Source organism: Lampetra fluviatilis, chromosome 27 (assembly GCF_964198595.1).
Source record: "Lampetra fluviatilis chromosome 27, kcLamFluv1.1, whole genome shotgun sequence".
NCBI lineage: Eukaryota > Metazoa > Chordata > Hyperoartia > Petromyzontiformes > Petromyzontidae > Lampetra > Lampetra fluviatilis.
In genome coordinates this window covers 5,217,300-5,235,102 of record NC_136301.1, presented here as the reverse complement: position 1 = coordinate 5,235,102, position 17,803 = coordinate 5,217,300, and the positions used below count along the sequence as shown (strand labels likewise).

Genomic DNA, 17,803 nt, shown 5'->3' with positions numbered 1-17,803 from the left:
GAGGCTGAGTCGACCTAGAGGAGGCCCAGGACCTGTTCAGATAATCGTCACTGAACTCGGGTCGCCGGTTTCGTAGCGCAGGGCGCCACCACTCATTGAGAGACCATCATCACTGTCACCACCATCAACGCTATCACCACCACCAGCACCATCTATCAACCGAAGACCAAAGTGCAACTGCCTGTGACGTTACGAAATCAACAAGCACGCAGCGACTTCCATAAAACAAAATAATGTAAAGAAAGCAGTCCCTTGGTGTGGACCAATCAGTTTCAAGGACAATGCATATATTATCATAGTATGCTTTTTTTATTTTGACTGCAAGTATTGTGTTTAATTCAGACATGAATCCTTGTTAAAAGGTTTTCAGTTTTGTTGCCAGAAAAAAAGGGGAAAAACCCTACTATTATATTCTTAGGTTTTTTCGGTAAAGTCACGTAGGTAAAAAAAATAAAAATTATTTAAAGTAAAATAAAAATAAAATAAAAATCACGACGTTTCGGAGGCAACACAAGCTTCCGTCTTCAGGTGGAACCGTCACAGCACGCTTGCTGTAATCAAGTAAAAAAAATCTAGAACCCTACTATTACTATTATTATAATATTAAAATAATGTTAACATCACTAATTCCAGAAAACTTACACGCCGAAAACCATTGCCTCGTGCCTCGGACAGCAAAACGGCGGTGCTTCGTGAAGGAGGTGCAACAGCCAAAAAAAAACGTTTTCAGCATTCCACAACGGTGGCATCTTTTCTCCACAGAAGGAGACATGCGACACGGCCAGGATTCTGCAGGGCGTGTATAGAGAGAGAGAGCTGCGTGCTTGTGTGTGTGTGTACCGTACCGTTCCAGCCTTAATAGGTGATCGCTAACGGCACTTGGGGAGCGGTAGTGTAGCGGTTAGCGCGCTGCGCTATGAACCTGGCGACCCGGGTTCGATTCCCGCTCACGGCTAACACCAGTGACGATTATCTGAACCGGTCCTGGGCCTCCCCTAGGTCGACTCAGCCTTAAATGAGTACCTGGTGCGGTGTGTAAACATCGCTACTGGGGAGACAAAGGCGGTCGGGCGTGGTGCTGGCCACCCACCCCCTCGTTCGTGTACCGTTCCGGCCTTCATAGGTGCTTGCTAACAGCACTTGCCCCTACAGTCTGTTAAGGCTATACGGGGGATCTTTGATCTTTGTACCGTACCGTTCCAGCCTTAATAGGTGATCGCTAACGGCACTTGCCCCAACAGTCTGTTAAAGGCTATTCGGGAGATCTTTGTGTGTGTGTGTGCGCGTGTGTGGTCAACACGAGTGACGGTTATTTGAACCGGTCCTGGGCCTCCCCTAGGTCGACTCAGCCGGAAGCGAGGGCCTGGTGCCGTGTGTAAAAGTCGTCACTTGGGAGGCAAAGGTGGCTAGGTGTGGTGCTGGTCACCCACCCCGTCGTGTGTCGTGGCTGTCTTCATAGGTGCTGCTCGCTAACAGCACTTGCCCCAACAGTATGTTGGGGCTATAAGGGGGATATTGGTCTTTTTTGTGTGTGGCCAAAAAAGAGAGGTTAAAAAAATTATGTTCAACTTTTTACAACATTCCATTTCACTTTGTCTGTGCCCGATTTGAGTGAGCTCCGGTTGCAGCTGTTGTTGTTGTTGTGCTTGTGGTCTTGGATGATTGAGATGCGTGTAAGTTGTGTGCTTCTCTGTGTCTCTGCGGGAAATCCATAGACTCGCAGAAAAACCCATAGACTCACACAGAGATCTATAGATTCACACTGAGACCCATAGACTCACATATAGACCCATAGACTCACACAGAGATCTATAAATTCACACTGAGACCCATAGACTCACATAGACACCCATAGACTCACACAGAGATATACAAATTCACATTGAGACCCATAGACTCACATATACACCCATAGACTCACACAGAGATCTATACATTCACACTGAGACCCATAGACTCACTATACACCCATAGATTCACACTAGAGACCCATAGACTCACATATACACCCATAGACTCATATAGAGACTCATAGACTCACACAGAGATCTACATATTCACACTAGAGACCCATAGACTCATATAGAGACTCATAGACTCACACAGAGATTTCTACAAGAACGTCATTAGAGACCGCAGTGCACTGCGCAAGACCAAACATGGTCATTGACTGTACACATGCACGTTGTGTTTGTGTACAAACATTTAGTCAACTCACTGATTGGCTGACACGATCAGATCTGTGTGGTGTGCGCAAATTGAATGCCCCTCACATCAATATTTAATCACTATTACACTTCATAATCGAGGGATATTTTTTGGGGGGGATTAGATTTCGTAAATATATAAATGTGTCATTAAACCCGCTACCACTCGAGACAGCCAATTAGTAAGGTTTGTCACGTGAACAAAACGTGCCAAATTCGTTGCTAGTACAGTACACCGGTGTGTTGGAGAGTAAACCCACAACAGCGTTTACACTTCGAGTACGACGTTTCGCCGGTAATTACAACCATCATCGTCAGGCGATGTGTAAAACCCACTCACAATGAGCACTGCCCTGGAGGGGTGAGCGGCCGAGGTCACTCACAGGGACTGGAAGCCGAGTGCTCGTTACAAACTCCTTAACCCTGACCTAGTGTGTGTGTGTGTATGCACGTTGAACTTCTTTCGCACCGTACGTGCCGGAAACCACGAGGTCAACCGGCCGTTATATTTATTTTCCATTTTTTTAAATCGCAAACAAAAAAAATCAGCGGCTGTCTGGCCCGCAAAGGAACAACACCGGGATGTGATTTGTTGAAGCGTGGGGTGGCTTTAGTGGCAAATTATGGCAGGAGACCAGTTATGTGGGAAGCTTTGGGCACGACGAAATCGTAGATCGCGTTTCGAGATTTTGAGTATCGGTCGTGGGTCGTTACGCATGACAGCCACCGTGAGAGATGGCGATGGCTCTGTGCCAGGAGGCCTTCATCCAGCTGTGGATTGATCTACGGCTACTTTATAATGATGATGATGATGATAAAGATTTAGGGCGGTTAAAGAGGCGCCCGTGGCTGTAATGAGACGATGTCACAACGCTGGGTCGCACTCTGCAACTATAGCAGCTGACGGCTTTTGGCAGCGTCAGAGGGGTCGCGTGGAGGTGGTGGGCTTGAGGGTCATGGGGACAGCATTTGAGTGCTTTGTTGTTGTGTTGTCGTATTGTTTGTGAATGCCTAGCGTCGGTAGATAACGCAGTTATACTGGTAGGAACGAAGTGGACCAGACCACCAATAGATTATATCGTCCGTCCGTCCGTCCGTCCGTGTATCAACATCGACCCCTACTGCAAACACTTGGCAGGACCCTACAAAAACCTTTTGACTCAGTGGGGCTTTCCTGGCTTAACAAGTGTAATAATATATTATGTTTATATTCTTTGGTTATTCGTTCCTACCAGCCCACCCCGCAGGGTCCTGTTATCACTTTCACGGGGAGGTCAATCACACGACGAGGTTTTTCTTCATTAGAACACCTACACACTACACTATACACGACACGACACACTACACTTATACAGGTAGGAACAACAGGTTCCACACTGCCCACCAGGGATTATTTGTCTGTCGTGCACGAATGCGCTGTCCAACCAAGTTCCTACCTGCCCACTCTGAAGGAACGTGTTTCTTTAGCTTTTTTTTTAAATAACGAAATACTATGCAGCAGTACCGTGAAGTCTCCGTCACACGGGGTGATCCACTACTCGCTCGTACGTACGCGTCCCCCACCTCGTGGGACATGTCACGAGCCGTCACCGTTTTCTGGCCGTAGGAAAAAATGACGACTAACGTCTCATCTTCTTGGTTCTTTCGGTAAAGTCATCACGTAGAAGGGAAATAATGAAATAATACAAATAAAACATGATAAAATAATTCTCACGACGTTTCGGCCACAACGCAAGCAGCCGTCCTCAGGTGAAGAACAGGTCTGTCGGAAAGAGAGCGTCTGACTTATTTTATTATGTTTTATTTTTATTATTTTATTATTTCCCTTCTACGTGACTTTACCGAAAGAACCAAGAAGATTAATAATAAAATAATTAAAATAAAACATAATAAAATAATTCTCACGACGTTTCGGCCAAGAAGATTCATAATAAAATAATAAAAATAAAACATAATAAAATAATTCTCACGACGTTTCGGCCACAACGCAAGCAGCCGTCCTCAGGTGAAGAACAGGTCTGTCGGAAAGACAGCGTCTGCAGTCACGAAAGCTTTAAATCGAAATTTAAACGTTTCATCTTGGACCCATTATTTTAACGACATGATTCCTTGCCTGCGACATGTTGGCAGCTCGCCCACCATTGATTGAAGGCAAAGCCTGACGCTACTGATGAAACGCTGAATGTTCCAAACGGGTCCCGTGGTTATACGCGTTGAAGCGATGCTTCTGAAAGTAAAGTATGCACTCCCAGGGGGGGCCTCGTGGTTCACATGAAGAGTATGAAAATACTTTTTTCTTCATATATATATGGAGGGACAGATATATTCACTGGTGTATTGACTGCTTCCTGTTGTGTTGCCAGAAAAAAAGTGGAAAACCTATTCTATGAGACCTCTTTTACCAGTGGCAAAATATAGTAGTAGGTTTTTACCCTTTTAAACTGGTACAAAACTGACACCTTTGATGCCTTGTATAAAGGTGTCAGTTTTGTACCAGTTTAAAAGGGTTAAAACCTACTACTATATTTTGCCACTGGTAAAAGAGGTCTCATAGTATACATGCTTACCCCGAGCTCTCAATACTCTGATATTGCACTGTGTTTGAGTTGTATGCCTTCTGGTGTCATCTGGTCCAACACCAATGGGGACTAGGCTCTAAAGAAAGCCGTCTCGGGTGTGGACCAATCAACTTCAAGGACAGTGCATATCATTATCATCATCAGAGTTGTTTCTTTTCGTTTGCATTTTTGACTACTTGTGTTGTGGTTATTGCAAACATGATGCCTTGTATAAAGGTGTCAGTTTTGTACCAGTTTAAAAGGGTTAAAACCTACTACTGGAAAACCTATTGTCATGTATTGACTTGCTTATTCATTGAAATTATTGGTGACCAGGCTGAGGTCATGAACCCACTGAACTTAACGAAGCGCCCTCTTTAACCACGGGCGGCCGGACTTGGTTCAGTGCCGTGACAAAGCCATTATGAAAATTCCTCTGAGACACAGAACCATATCGCATGCAATCTTAATTGGCTATGATAAGTTGCTGCTGCTGCTGCTGCTGATGACGGGACAATGATAGTCCCGTAATTGGGTTTGACTCTCAGCCCATTGTCCATCTCGGTTGATATCCCTCCTTAGGAATCTTAATCGAGGCTGGCTGGATGGCTCAGGGGGGGGTACGAATAGCGAGACCTCGGTCTCGAATCTGGGGTTCAGCCACCAGCGATTAAACAACACGGCTCAATCTCCTTTTCACCCCGTTTGCACGACGTACAGTACAGTCTGCTTTGCCATAACGCCGTGGGGTTTCCGCAACGCGAATTGGATGCAACGCCGTCTTTCCGACAGACCTGTTCTTCACCTGAGGACGGCTGCTTGCGTTGTGGCCGAAACGTCGTGAGAATTGTATTTTATTATGTTTTATTTTTATTATTTCCCTTCTACGTGACTTTACCGAAAGAACCAAGAAGATGAAGCCTTTGCAAGAGTCAGAATGCGTCTCCCCCTCCTCCTCCTCCTCCCTCTCTTCCCTTACTCCGAGCAATCGTCCCGGGAGCAGCACACAGCTTGGAGAACGCAGTCCGCACCATTGCGTAAGCGTTGGTCACAGTGAGGGTTAGAGGCGGGCGTGGGGGGGGGTTCAGGGTGGTTTGACTGTACTTCACCGCGCTAGTCGTCCTGTCGGGTGGTGGAGGGTTTGCGACATATTTACACTTACGCGATCTAACCCAAAAGCCTTTATTATGAATAATACTGGTCGCGAAAGCCTCCTACGTGTTAGACGGATGTTAATAATGATGACGAGGTTTGCCCAGGGCTAATAGTTTCAGGGTCAAATTGGCACCGTTCTTCGAAAACGCAGCTTTGTTTCGCCGGATTTTCGGTGATCATTTACCGACGCGTTTATCGCTCACGTCGGGGTGATGTTTGCCGGGGCAGGACGGAGAAACCCGCAACGATCAGTCACAGTGGGATGGTCAAACTGTCCAACGGCAGTGTTCCGAGGTCTTCTATTATTTTTCCTGTTTTCGCCGCAACTTTCCCCGAGTACGCCGAACAAAGTACCGCAATCTTTGGTTCTTTCGGTAAAGTCACGTGGGTAGAAAAATAATAGATCACGACGTTTCGATCGCAACACAAGCAATCGTCATCAGGTGGGACAACCACAGCAAGAAAAAAAAAACTGCCGAAGTAGGTGCCTTTATATTCTTGGTTCTTTTGGTAAAGTCACGTAGAAAGGAAATAATAAAATGATCAAAATAAAACATAATAAGATCAAATTCTCACGACGTTTCGGCCACAACGCAAGCAGCCGTCCTCAGGTGAAGAACAGGGCTGTCGGAAAGACAGCGTCCTAATGTACGTGACTTTCCCGAAAGAACCAAAGAGTAAAAGTCACGAAAGCTTCAAATCAAGAATGTACCATATTCTCCGGAATTAGAAGATGCTCGAAAAGATTTTCCCTTCGTAATTTAAATCAAACGTTGATGGGAGGGCGGTGGTGTTGGGGGCGGGGAGGTCTAAAAATCCGGTCAGTATGTACGTACGAAGACATTGACATGGGTTCGGGGGTGCGTCTTACTTTCCAGAACATCCTATAATCCAGGAGAATACGGTAGTAGTAGTACAATACTGCCCTGCATTTCCCTGTGGAAGCCTCACTCAGTCCGTCAACTCTTATTAAGGAGGCTCGTCCTACATCGACCAGGCTGTCTCACGAACGAGCTGCTTAGCTCCGTGTGGTTTGCATCGGGAATCGGAATCTCCATTCATGCTGGAGGAATCCGACGAGCTATGAAGCTCTTTGTCACGAATGTCCGGAGAGTTTCACACACGTCCAGTGGAACCCGGGTGAAAATAAAAAAAAAGGTTCCATCTAGCTTGCGAGACGGGTGACAATCGCTTCTCCGCAACGGATGCCTTCAAGAATCAAATCTCTGTACTGCCATCAGCTTGGTGACCTCGGGGATTTTTTGCAAGTGGAAATTCCCAATTACGATGGCAGGAACCTGCCCATTATCCGTAACGACCGGGGCACGTGATGATGACGCGACGGGACGATGGGCAGTGGTGGGGCCTCATGACGCAATGGCAGCACACGCCGGGAACGCGGCGATGAGGACGCCCACCGCGGAGACGGAGCGATGGAATCAGTTGGTGCGCAGGTGCTAGGTGGATCGTGGCATCCAGCAGTGGATGATGATGATGATGATGATTATGATGAGCCGTATTCATCCGTTGATAACCGCGCGGGTGTCAGAAGTTACGTTTGCGAATGAGAGGAGTCAAAGTGTCTCGCTGCTCAAACAACCGCGGTGAGCATTCCACGTTCCCATGACGGGAGCCGGTCCGTCCATCGCACGACCCTGGCCGGCCCACGCAGCGAGGGATCGAGGTGACGAACTGTACACTGCAGGGAAAGGGTTAACAGTTAAAATCTGGAAGCCATTAACTCGAACTCACATGTTTGGTGAATGCTAAAAAAGAAAAAACGTGTGTTTGTGTAAGTGCGCCTCTGTGTGCGCGTGCGTGCCTGGTGTGGGGAGCGGCGGCGCAGCAGTTAGCGCACCGCACTATGAACCCGGCAACTTCAGATTGGTAATAGGTTTTTACCCTTTTAACTGGTACAAAATCTGACACCTTTATACAAGACTAGGCTCGAAAGAAAGCTGTCTCCGGTGTGGACCAATCAACTTCAAGGACAGTGCATATCATTATCATCATCAGAGTTGTTTCTTTTTGTTTGCATTTTGACTTATTGTGTTGAGGTTATTGCAAACATGATGCCTTGTATAAAGGTGTCAGATTTTGTACCAGTTAAAAGGGTAAAAACCTATTACTATATTTTGCCACTGGTAAAGGAGATCTCATAGTGTAAATTAACTTCAGATTGATTCTCGGCCACGGATAACATCGGTTCGATATAACAACAGAAAAGTGATGTCCTGCTCGAATAAACATTGCGACGGCGCTCCTATCCCGTTGACAACCATGAGCCAGTGGTGACAATTCCACGTTCCTATGGCAGGGCCGAGTTTATCCACAGGGGCAACGTCTGTTGACGTTCCCCGCGCAAAAGCGGTGTTCATTGTACGAACCCCGGGTGGGCTACGATCGGTTGAGTGTCAACCCCCTGACCCCACCAAATCAGGAATTGAACTCTTCACCTTCCCACGTCTGAGGCCCTCTCGCTCCACCACCTGCGCCACGTGGCCGATCGCCACTGAGGGGGGCACCACCAATGAGCAGGCCCCCTCAACAAGCACCAGCGCCTCTAACCAGCGTGGTGAAGTATGGTCAACAACAACACCCGCCCCCCCGCTCCCCGATAACGGCGTGGAGCCAGCCGTCGTAGGGCGGAGGATTGACCAAAAGGGACTCGCTTATACACCACCATCTAATGCATAGTACTGTATTGTTATCATCATTATTGTTGCCGTACTATATACTCCCGCTTTCGTAAAGCCCAGACGTAATGCGGAGCCGCGAAATGTGTCAGGAGCGTTCGGGTAATTGCAACGTTTTTTGCTTATAAAACGTTTTTAAAAAATATATATATGGTCTCGCTTTAACACACACCGCACACACAGGCTCCGCATTAGCGTGCACGCGACGCGCGCGCGCGTGTGTAGGGAGCGGTGGCGCAGCGGTTAGCGCCTTTTGCGCTCCGAATCCCGGCGCTGAGTCGAGTTCCATTCCCGCTCAAGGCCACCAACAGCAGTGACGCAGTTCTAAACCGGTCCTGGGGCATCCCCTAGGTCGGCTCAGTCTCGAATGAGTACCTGGTAGCGGTGTGTAAATATCGCCACTGGGGGAGACAAAGGCGGTCGGGCGTGGGTACGGCCCAGCCACCACCACCCCCCCCTCCCTCGTGTTCCGTGCCGACTGACCTTCATGGGCGGTGCTCGCCAACAGCACTTGCCCCCAAAAGTCCGCGAAGGCTAGACGGGGGATCTTTGTCTTTGCACAAAATAAGTAACGCCGTGTGACGTGAATTGAGAGGAATTTTTTGCTCAAAAATGGTCAGAGCGAGTTTGGCAGAGCAACTCTGCCCATGTACGTCCATGGCATCTTGACCCAGGTGAAGGCAGACGGATTTCTTTTAGCATCAGGATCGCTTTTAAAGAATATATTTATATATTTTTACAGCGTGCCATGCACGGTGCTAAGCTAAACTTTTCCAAACAACAGCGAAGTGTTTAAGTAACGAACTGAAGGAAAGGTTAAACCCATTTAACACAAATAAATCCTGAGTTTTTTTTAAATGTAGAAGTAAATTGTTACGTTGTTAATGTACAGCCCTTGGTCAATCCACTGCTGGATGAAGGCCTCCGCAAGCAGAAACCACCACCTCTCACCAAATCTGCGATTTTTAAAATCCACCTCGGACCTACACTTGAACTTATTTCATCATCATCATTCCCTAGTCAGATATTAATCACCCACTTACCACACATCCCCTTTTCACGAGCCTCGGAACAAGCCTGCGATTCATGCTTCATCATTTTTCACCCATTTGTCGATCCACTGCCTGTAAATGAAGGCCTACCCACACAGGATGAGAGTTTCAGAGTGACCTGGGGCATAAGCCTGCCAGTAGGGGGCCATGGTGGCTAGGAGATGTTAACTACCTCGCCTGGTATACAAGAGGGCGTGGGTTCGATCCCAACCCTGACGCCGACTGTATATATTTGGAGTTTGCATGTTCTCCACGTGGTCGCGTAGATTTTTGTCCAGGTCCTCCGGGTTTTCCCTCCGCGTTTAGAATTAACGTCACGCGTTTGAAGTATTTGGCTGCTATAAATGTCCACGTGATAAGCCACGTCGTTAAGCTATCATTTGTGATCGCCAGGTCTGAAGAAGAGTTATAAAGCTCGGTGGCCCTTAGCTGGTAAAATTAAAAAATAGTTTACATTACCACGTAAATTCGAATATTCATTTTTTTCGGGTAGCGTTCGAGTTTGGACCCTGACCGCGTCGGGTGCGAAGGGTTGTTTCGACCATACTTCACCACGCTGGCCAGTGTGGGTTGGTGGAGTGGGAGTCCCTCCGCGCTGATGTTCGCAGTGGCCAGCAATTCGAATTTAGGAAGGCGGGTTTCATACAAGTAGTGCAGCGTGCTAACTGCTGCGCCACCACTCCCCACCTAACGATTCCACTTAAATACCCAGGAAAAGCCTCACTCGCTACATTTGCAATGTTTGGCCACGAATTCCTTTCACGAGGAGGTTGACCTCGCGTCGGTGGAAACCGAAGAGCCCGGAGAAAACCCGCCACGCGTTTCAAGGGGAGAGGGTCACACTGAACCAGAGCCGCCCCGAGGGGTGACATGACGAATCGGGGCGACCGTCCCGGGCCCTGCGCTTTGGGGGGGGGGGGGGCAATCATCGACGTCACGGTGTCTAATGTAATACTTACGGTGTAGTTTGAAGGCGTCGGGGGGGGGCACAGTGGACATTTGCACCCCCCCCTCTTTGGACGACCCAGCGCTGTCCATAATCTGACCTCCAAGCAGCCCCACTCCTACACCACCTGGCAAGCCTTGGTGGCCACCACCCAGACAATTACTAACCAGGCTCACCCCTGCTTTGCTTCAGAGAGCTAGGCGAGATCTGCCGTGGTAGCCGCACACCTTAATGCGGGTGTAGTACACTAATTTGAAGCTTTCGTGACTGCAGGAATCCATACTCTTTGGTTCTTTCGGTAAAGTCACGTCGGGATCTATTGTTTTTTCTACCTACGTGACTTTACCGAAAGAACCAAAGAGTATGTCGTACACTGGTTCAAAACTTAGATTTTTGGGGATACATTGGTTTTTTTATTTAAAGCTTTCGTGACTGCAGGGATTCATCTTCTTGGTTCTAGATTTGAAGCTTTCGTGACTGCAAGGATTCATATTCTTAGGTTTTTTCTGGTAAAGTCACGTAGGTAAAACATTTTAATTAATAAAAGTAAAATAAAATGTATCAAGTACAGCTGTCGTGGCTGTGACGGTTCCACCTGAAGACGGAAGCTTGTGTTGCCTCCGAAACGTCGTGATCTTTATTTTATTTTACTTTTATTAATTTTAATGTTTTACCTACGTGACTTTACCGAAAAAAACCTTTTATTTTATTATGTTTTATTTTTATCATTATTTTTAATTCTTTACTTTTCATGATCAAGCACTGGAACCTTGTTTGAACGTTTGAAACTCTGGTCTGATTCGCTTCAACAGCTGCCCCCCCCAACTTGCGAGACTGAGTTACTAAATGAATGACCTTGGCCACTGAGAAACTGATGTGTGGACATGTCCAGAAATATCCCTCTAATTGAGTACGTGTGTGTGTGTTATTGTGTGGGAAAGCGGTAGCGTAGCGGTTAGCACGCTGCACTACGAACGCGACAACGCGAGGTCGATTACCGCTCACGGCCACCACCAGTGACGATTATCTGAACCGGTCCTGGTCCTCCCCTAGGTCCACTCAGCTTCAAATTAGTACATCGCCACTCAGGAGACAACGGCGGTCGGGTGTGGTGCTGGCCAGCCACCACCTCGTACCGTCCTTCATAGGTGCCACTCGATGACCGCCCTTACCCCAACAGCCTGTTAAGGCTATACGGGGGATCTTTGTCTGCGTGAGTTATTGCACATGTGTGAGCTGCCTGTTTACTTGGGAGTATATGTTTACGAGATGTGCTTTCTCCTAAACAGATTGGGGATTGTTATACGGAATTTAATCCACCCAACCACGTGCCCGGACACGCCCACATAATTACACACACATGGTCTCACACACACACACCCTGAACGCTTCATATATATGGTGACAAAGATAAAGATCCCCCGTATAGCCTTAACAGACTGTAGGGGCAAGTGCTGTTAGCGAGCACCTATGAAGGCCGGAACGGCACACGAGGGGGTGGGTGGCCAGCACCACGCCCGAGCGCCTTTGTCTCCCCAGTGGCGATGTTTACACACCGCACCGGGTACTCATTTCAGGCTGAGTCGACCTAGGGGATGCCCAAGACCGGTATCAGATAATCGTCACTGGCGGTGTTGGCCATGAGCGGGAATCGAACCCGGGTCGCCAGGTTCATAGTGCAGCGCGCTAACCGCTGCACTACCGCTCCCCACTCTCATCTCTCTTTATATATGGCGACACACACACAAACACACACCATGGACGCACGCACACGCGCAAACTCAAGTGCACAAAGACAAAGATACCCCGTATAGCCTGAACAGACTGTTGGGGCAAGTGCACGCTGCTGTCGGACTGAACGGCACACGAAGGGTTGGGTTGCCGGCACCACGCCCGGCCAGCTTTGTCTCACCCTGTGTCGAAACTTACACACCACACCAGGCACTCATTTGAGGCTGAGTCGACCGAGGGGAGGCCCAGGACCGGCTCAGATAATCGTCACTGGTATTGGTGGCCGTGAGCGGGAGTCGAACTCGCGTCGCCGGCTTCGTAGCGTAGCGCGCTCAGGACTTTCGTAACCGCAACACACCACATATGCACCATGCACACGCACACGCACACCGTGGCATATTTTAGAATGTGATTGCTCAACATGTGTAACATTTAGCCGGGCGGTGCTGGCTCTGCAACGTGGTCTGCAATCCAGGACTGTGGAGCCGGCAGCTAGGGTCGGTGGGTCACGCACAGATGTTGTGAAACTCCCTTCCCCGTGAGCGTCGATGATGAGCCCATGACCCCTGGATCGCCAGGAGAAAGCGGCACAGCAAAACGTTGACCCCCCCCCCATCCGTTCCCAACTCGTAGGCGTGGGTTTTCTGCGCGTGCTCCATTTTTCTCCCACGTATAAACACTCATTGATTGGCCGATAACACCTTAAATAATCTATACATTGTACGAATACAGATGATTTAGTGGTGGTGGTGGTGATGCTATTGCTGCGTTGGCAGCGGTGCACAAGCACAACTACCATTACTCTTTGGTTTTTTCGGTAAAGTCACGTAGGTTAAAAGAAAACAAATACATTAAATCACGACGTTTTGGAGGCAACACAAGCTTCCGTCCTCAAGTGAAACCGTCACAGCAAAATTGCTGTATCAATAAAATTGCTGTATCAATAAAATTGCTGTATCAATAAAATTGCTGTATCAATAAAATTGCTGTATCGATCGTGATTTAATTTATTTATTTTCTTTTAACCTACGCGACTTTACCGAAAAAAACAAAGAGTATGAATCCTTGCAGTCACGAAAGCTTCAAATCTAGAATTAAACAACTACCATTCATAGAGAGGTCAGAGAAGGCAGAGTAGAAATGAATACTTAAATTGTCATCAGGCCCCAAAGTGTAAAGAGCCGCTTCCAAACTCTCATCTCTCTTTATCTCTGGCCTCTCGATGCGCCATGAAGAAGGACCGTTTGCCGAAACGTCGCCTTACGTATCGTTTTCCTTGTAAGGACACGGTGTTGTTTACGATCGTGTTGAGTTGCATTCTGTGTAGATATGTGCACTTGAACATTTCGCCGTGGGTATTTTTTTTGCAACAGCAAATAACGTTAGTTCCACTAGGATGGTGGCTCCCTCTACTGTGAATGAGTTCGTTTTGCGCAGGGATTAATTTCTCACGAGATTATATCAATATTTACGTGTTTGGAATCGATGGGAGTAAAGTTGGACTTACGAACAACCCGACTTACGAACATTCCGCTGGAACCGAACTCGTTCGTAAGTAGAGGAGTCCCAGTAACACATTGTCCTGCGGAGGGAGCTGGTAGGAACGTTGGGTTGCTCGGTCAATGGCCAGGGTCAACGGCGGCGTGGTGTATTCCGCAAATACTACGATATATTGTATACTCTGCAATATCTATACATAGAAATACCTAGTATTGTATACTCTACTAAGATATATCGTATACTCTACTACGATATTCTCAGGTTTTTTTCGGTAAAGTCACGTAGGTAAAAACATTAAAATTAATGAAAGTAAAATAAAACAAAACAAAAATAAAATTCACGACGTTTCGGAGGCAACACAAGTCTCCGTCATCAGGTGGGACCGTCACAGCCGAATTAGAATTTTATTTTTGTTTTGTTTTATTTTACTTTCATTAATTTTAATGTTTTTACCTACGTGACTTTACCGAAAAAACCTGAGAATATGAATCATTGCAGTCACGAAAGCTTCAAATCTAGAATCTACTACGATATATCTATATATTGTATCCTCTGCAATATCTATACATATAACACCTGGTATTGTATACTCTACTACGATATATCGTGTACTGTACGATATATCGCGTACTCTACAATATATCGTGACTCTACTACGATAAATCGTGTACTCCACGATATATCGTGACTCTACTACGATATATTGTGTACTCTACGATATATCGTGTACTCTACGATATATGTGTACTCTACGATATATCGTGTGCTCCACGATATATCGTGACTCTACTACGATATATCGTGTACTCTACGATATATCGTGTACTCTACGATATATCGTGTACTCTACGATATATCGTGTGCTCCACGATATATCGTGACTCTACTACGATATATCGCGTACTCTACGATATATCGTGTACTCTACCACGATATATCGTGTAATCTACGATATAATGTGTACTCTACGATATATCGTGTGCTCTACGATATATCGTGTGCTACACGATATATCGTGACTCTACTACGATATATCGCGTACTCTACGATATATCGTAGTTTCGCGACAATCCTGGTGTGGGTAACCCTCCCCAGACTTACTGAACCAGATTGGAGGAGTAGGCCAAATACCCTCCTAGGCGGCCTCTAGTGAAGACCAACAGCAGATAGAATCGATCCATTGGTTTTGCCGGTGATTAGTGAATCGATTCCCTTCGTCGGTGAATTGATACCGTTGGAATCTAAGATGCATTAGAAAATCGATTCTAGTCGGATCGTTATCAGCCTTTTATGAATCGATTCCACTACTCGGGCAGTCACTCTTTGGAGTCAAGGTCCCTCTGATCTGTGTGAGCTGCTTTCTCGTCACGCGAGTAACGTTCACATCATTGCCGCGTGTTTATAATAGTCCGCCAATGTTATAAAACTCGCGCCGTGTCTACAATGTTTGAACGTCTGAATAAATCGCAATGCGTGCGGTGTTCATCGGTCTCGCGCTCGTTTGCTTGGATTTCCTGCGGGAAGCCTGGCGCTAGGCCTCGGCTCGCGAATGGCCGCGTGATGGGGGTCGGGATTGTGGTTGTGTGTCAAAGTTCTCATACAAACTATTTGGTTCTTTCGGTAAAATCACGACACTGACGACGCCTGCTGTATATTTGGAGTTTGCGTCTCTCATCATCATCACGGTGGCTAGGAGATGTTAACTACCTCACCTGGTGTGCAGGAGGTCGTGGGTTGGATCCCGACCCTGACGCCTGCTGCTGTATATTTGGAGTTTGCGTGTCTCTCCCTCTCTCATCATCACGGTGGCTAGGAAATGTTAACTACCTCGCCTGGTGTGCAGGAGGTCGTGGGTTGGACCCCGACCCTGACGCCTGCTGCTGTATATTTGGAGTTTGCGTGTCTCTCTCTCTCTCATCATCATCACGGTGGCTAGGAGATGTTAACTACCTCGCCTGGTGTGCAGGAGGGCGTGGGTTCGATCCCGACCCTGACGCCTGCTGCTGTATATTTCGAGTTTGCATGTCTCTCACTCCGTGGTCGCGTGGATTTTTCTCCAGTTCCCCCGGTTTTTTGCCCTCCACATTTAGAATCATGCGTTTAGAGTATTTGGCTGCAATACATATTCACATGATTAGCCACATCGTCAAGCTATACTTTGTGATAGCCAGATCGCTTCTGAAAAATAGGTATATAGCTCAGTGGCCTTGACCTGGTAAAATGTAAAAGCTTATTTTAGTTTAGTCTTCTGCCAACTTTTCTCAACAGTCAATATGATGTCTCAAACTTGTGCATATTCCCTCATTCATGTGTTCCTATTGCTGTCTCTGTCATTGCAAGCGTACACCTCCGCTTCTTTGAGCACTGTTCAGCTTGTGTTCCATTTGCTATGCCAACGGCCACGTTTCTGATCCATCTCATAGCAGTCGTGTATATACTGAAGTCCTGATTTGTCGCAGTAGACCCTTGGTATTGTAGGTTAAGCTTGTACTCACTGACCCAGGTCACTCTTCCATCAGAGTACCTGTTAACAACTCATTCCTGCGGAGGGAGCTGGTAGGAACGTTGGGTTGCTCGTTAAATGGCCAGGGTCAAAGGCGGCGTGGTGTATTCCGCAAATATGGCCGACTGTTAGGGTGGGCACAAGCCGGCGTGAGTAGGTTAAACGTTGAGTTTTATAAGGGCACCACGGGGTGACCAGCCCCTCCCCACCCAGCTCCACCCCTCCCACCAAAAACCCAGCCCCACCCTCCCCACCCAGCCCCTCCCCACCCTCCCCACCCAGCCCCTCTCCACCCTCCCCTCCCCACCCAGCCCCACCCTCCCCACTCAGCCCCTCTCCACCCTCCCCTCCCCACCCAGCCCCTCCCTCCCCACCCAACCCCTCCCTGCACGACAGACGGACACAATAATCCCCTGTGGGCTGGTGGAACCAGGAGGTTCCTACCAGTATAAAGTTATCTTTATTTGAACAAGGTACCAGCTCATTGAGATGAAACACCATCTTGTAATGAAGAGCAAGCTTGCATTCTCTCAGGAAGAAATAGCTGGCACGATGTTTTACAGTACCAACGGGCATATATATGTTTTCAAAGAATACATTTCAATTTGCAGCCACTCTTAATCTACCAATGGATGAAGTCCTCATGCAATGTTAATTATGTGTTTTATTTACCATACTTCACCATGCTGGTCAGGGCAAGTCAGTAAGAGGGGGAAGCAGCAGGACCGGTTCTGACAAAAATTATTACTAATTTAAGCCAGGAATCAAACTTAGCTTGCCAGGTCCGTAGTGCCACGTGTTCACCACTGTGCCCACCGCTGCTCCACCAATGCCTCGTGTTTAACATTTTGCTCCGTGTTCCCACAGCTGAGACGATGTCTGCCACTCAGCCGCCCGGCAGCGACGCTCAAACCGGAAAGGCCGACAAAGCTGAACCCGAGGCAAAGACGAAAAGCGACAGGTTTTCGCGAGTGCCGGGTCTTCGCGGGGTGCAAACCACGACGCTCTTCCGAGCCATTAACCCAGAGCTCTTCATAAAGCCGGTAAGCGGGCTGTAATGCAGCCAGCCTCGTTCAGACGATGTTTTCCGTTTTGCTGTCAAACCTTTCCCCATCCACATTCAATGCACTTTTCAATGCATTAACCATTACCATGCGAGTTAATACATTCAACATAAGTCATGACATTAATTGAATCATTGCACTTTTTTGTGGAATGATTATGGTTAATGATGAAAATAATGTATGCAGCCGCCTATTAATAATGTACCAGCATGGCTTAATTTCAGCCGGAGTAGTCCGAAATGCTGTTCCGGGAATTATTTTGGCATGCCACAGCCATCTCTGATTATTTTGTCCTCTTGATACTGCTTCATTTGTATTAACCTATTCTTCGAGTTTATAGGAATATATGCTACAGCAATAGTTGTGTTATGGATATGTGCACCTTGTACTC

General features: G+C 47.4%; 1 protein-coding gene across 1 annotated transcript in view; it reads left to right on the top strand.

Moving 5' to 3' along the window:
* The first annotated feature begins 15,130 nt into the window (after positions 1–15,130).
* Positions 15,131–17,803, top strand: part of SMIM8 (small integral membrane protein 8) — a 104,320-nt gene continuing 101,647 nt past the window's right edge. Inside the window, exons 1-2 of the mRNA XM_078869138.1 lie at positions 15,131–15,194; positions 17,216–17,391. Of these exons, the coding sequence (XP_078725264.1) occupies positions 17,224–17,391 (168 nt within the window). The 5' untranslated portion in view covers positions 15,131–15,194; positions 17,216–17,223. The remainder of the gene's footprint in view (positions 15,195–17,215; positions 17,392–17,803) is intronic.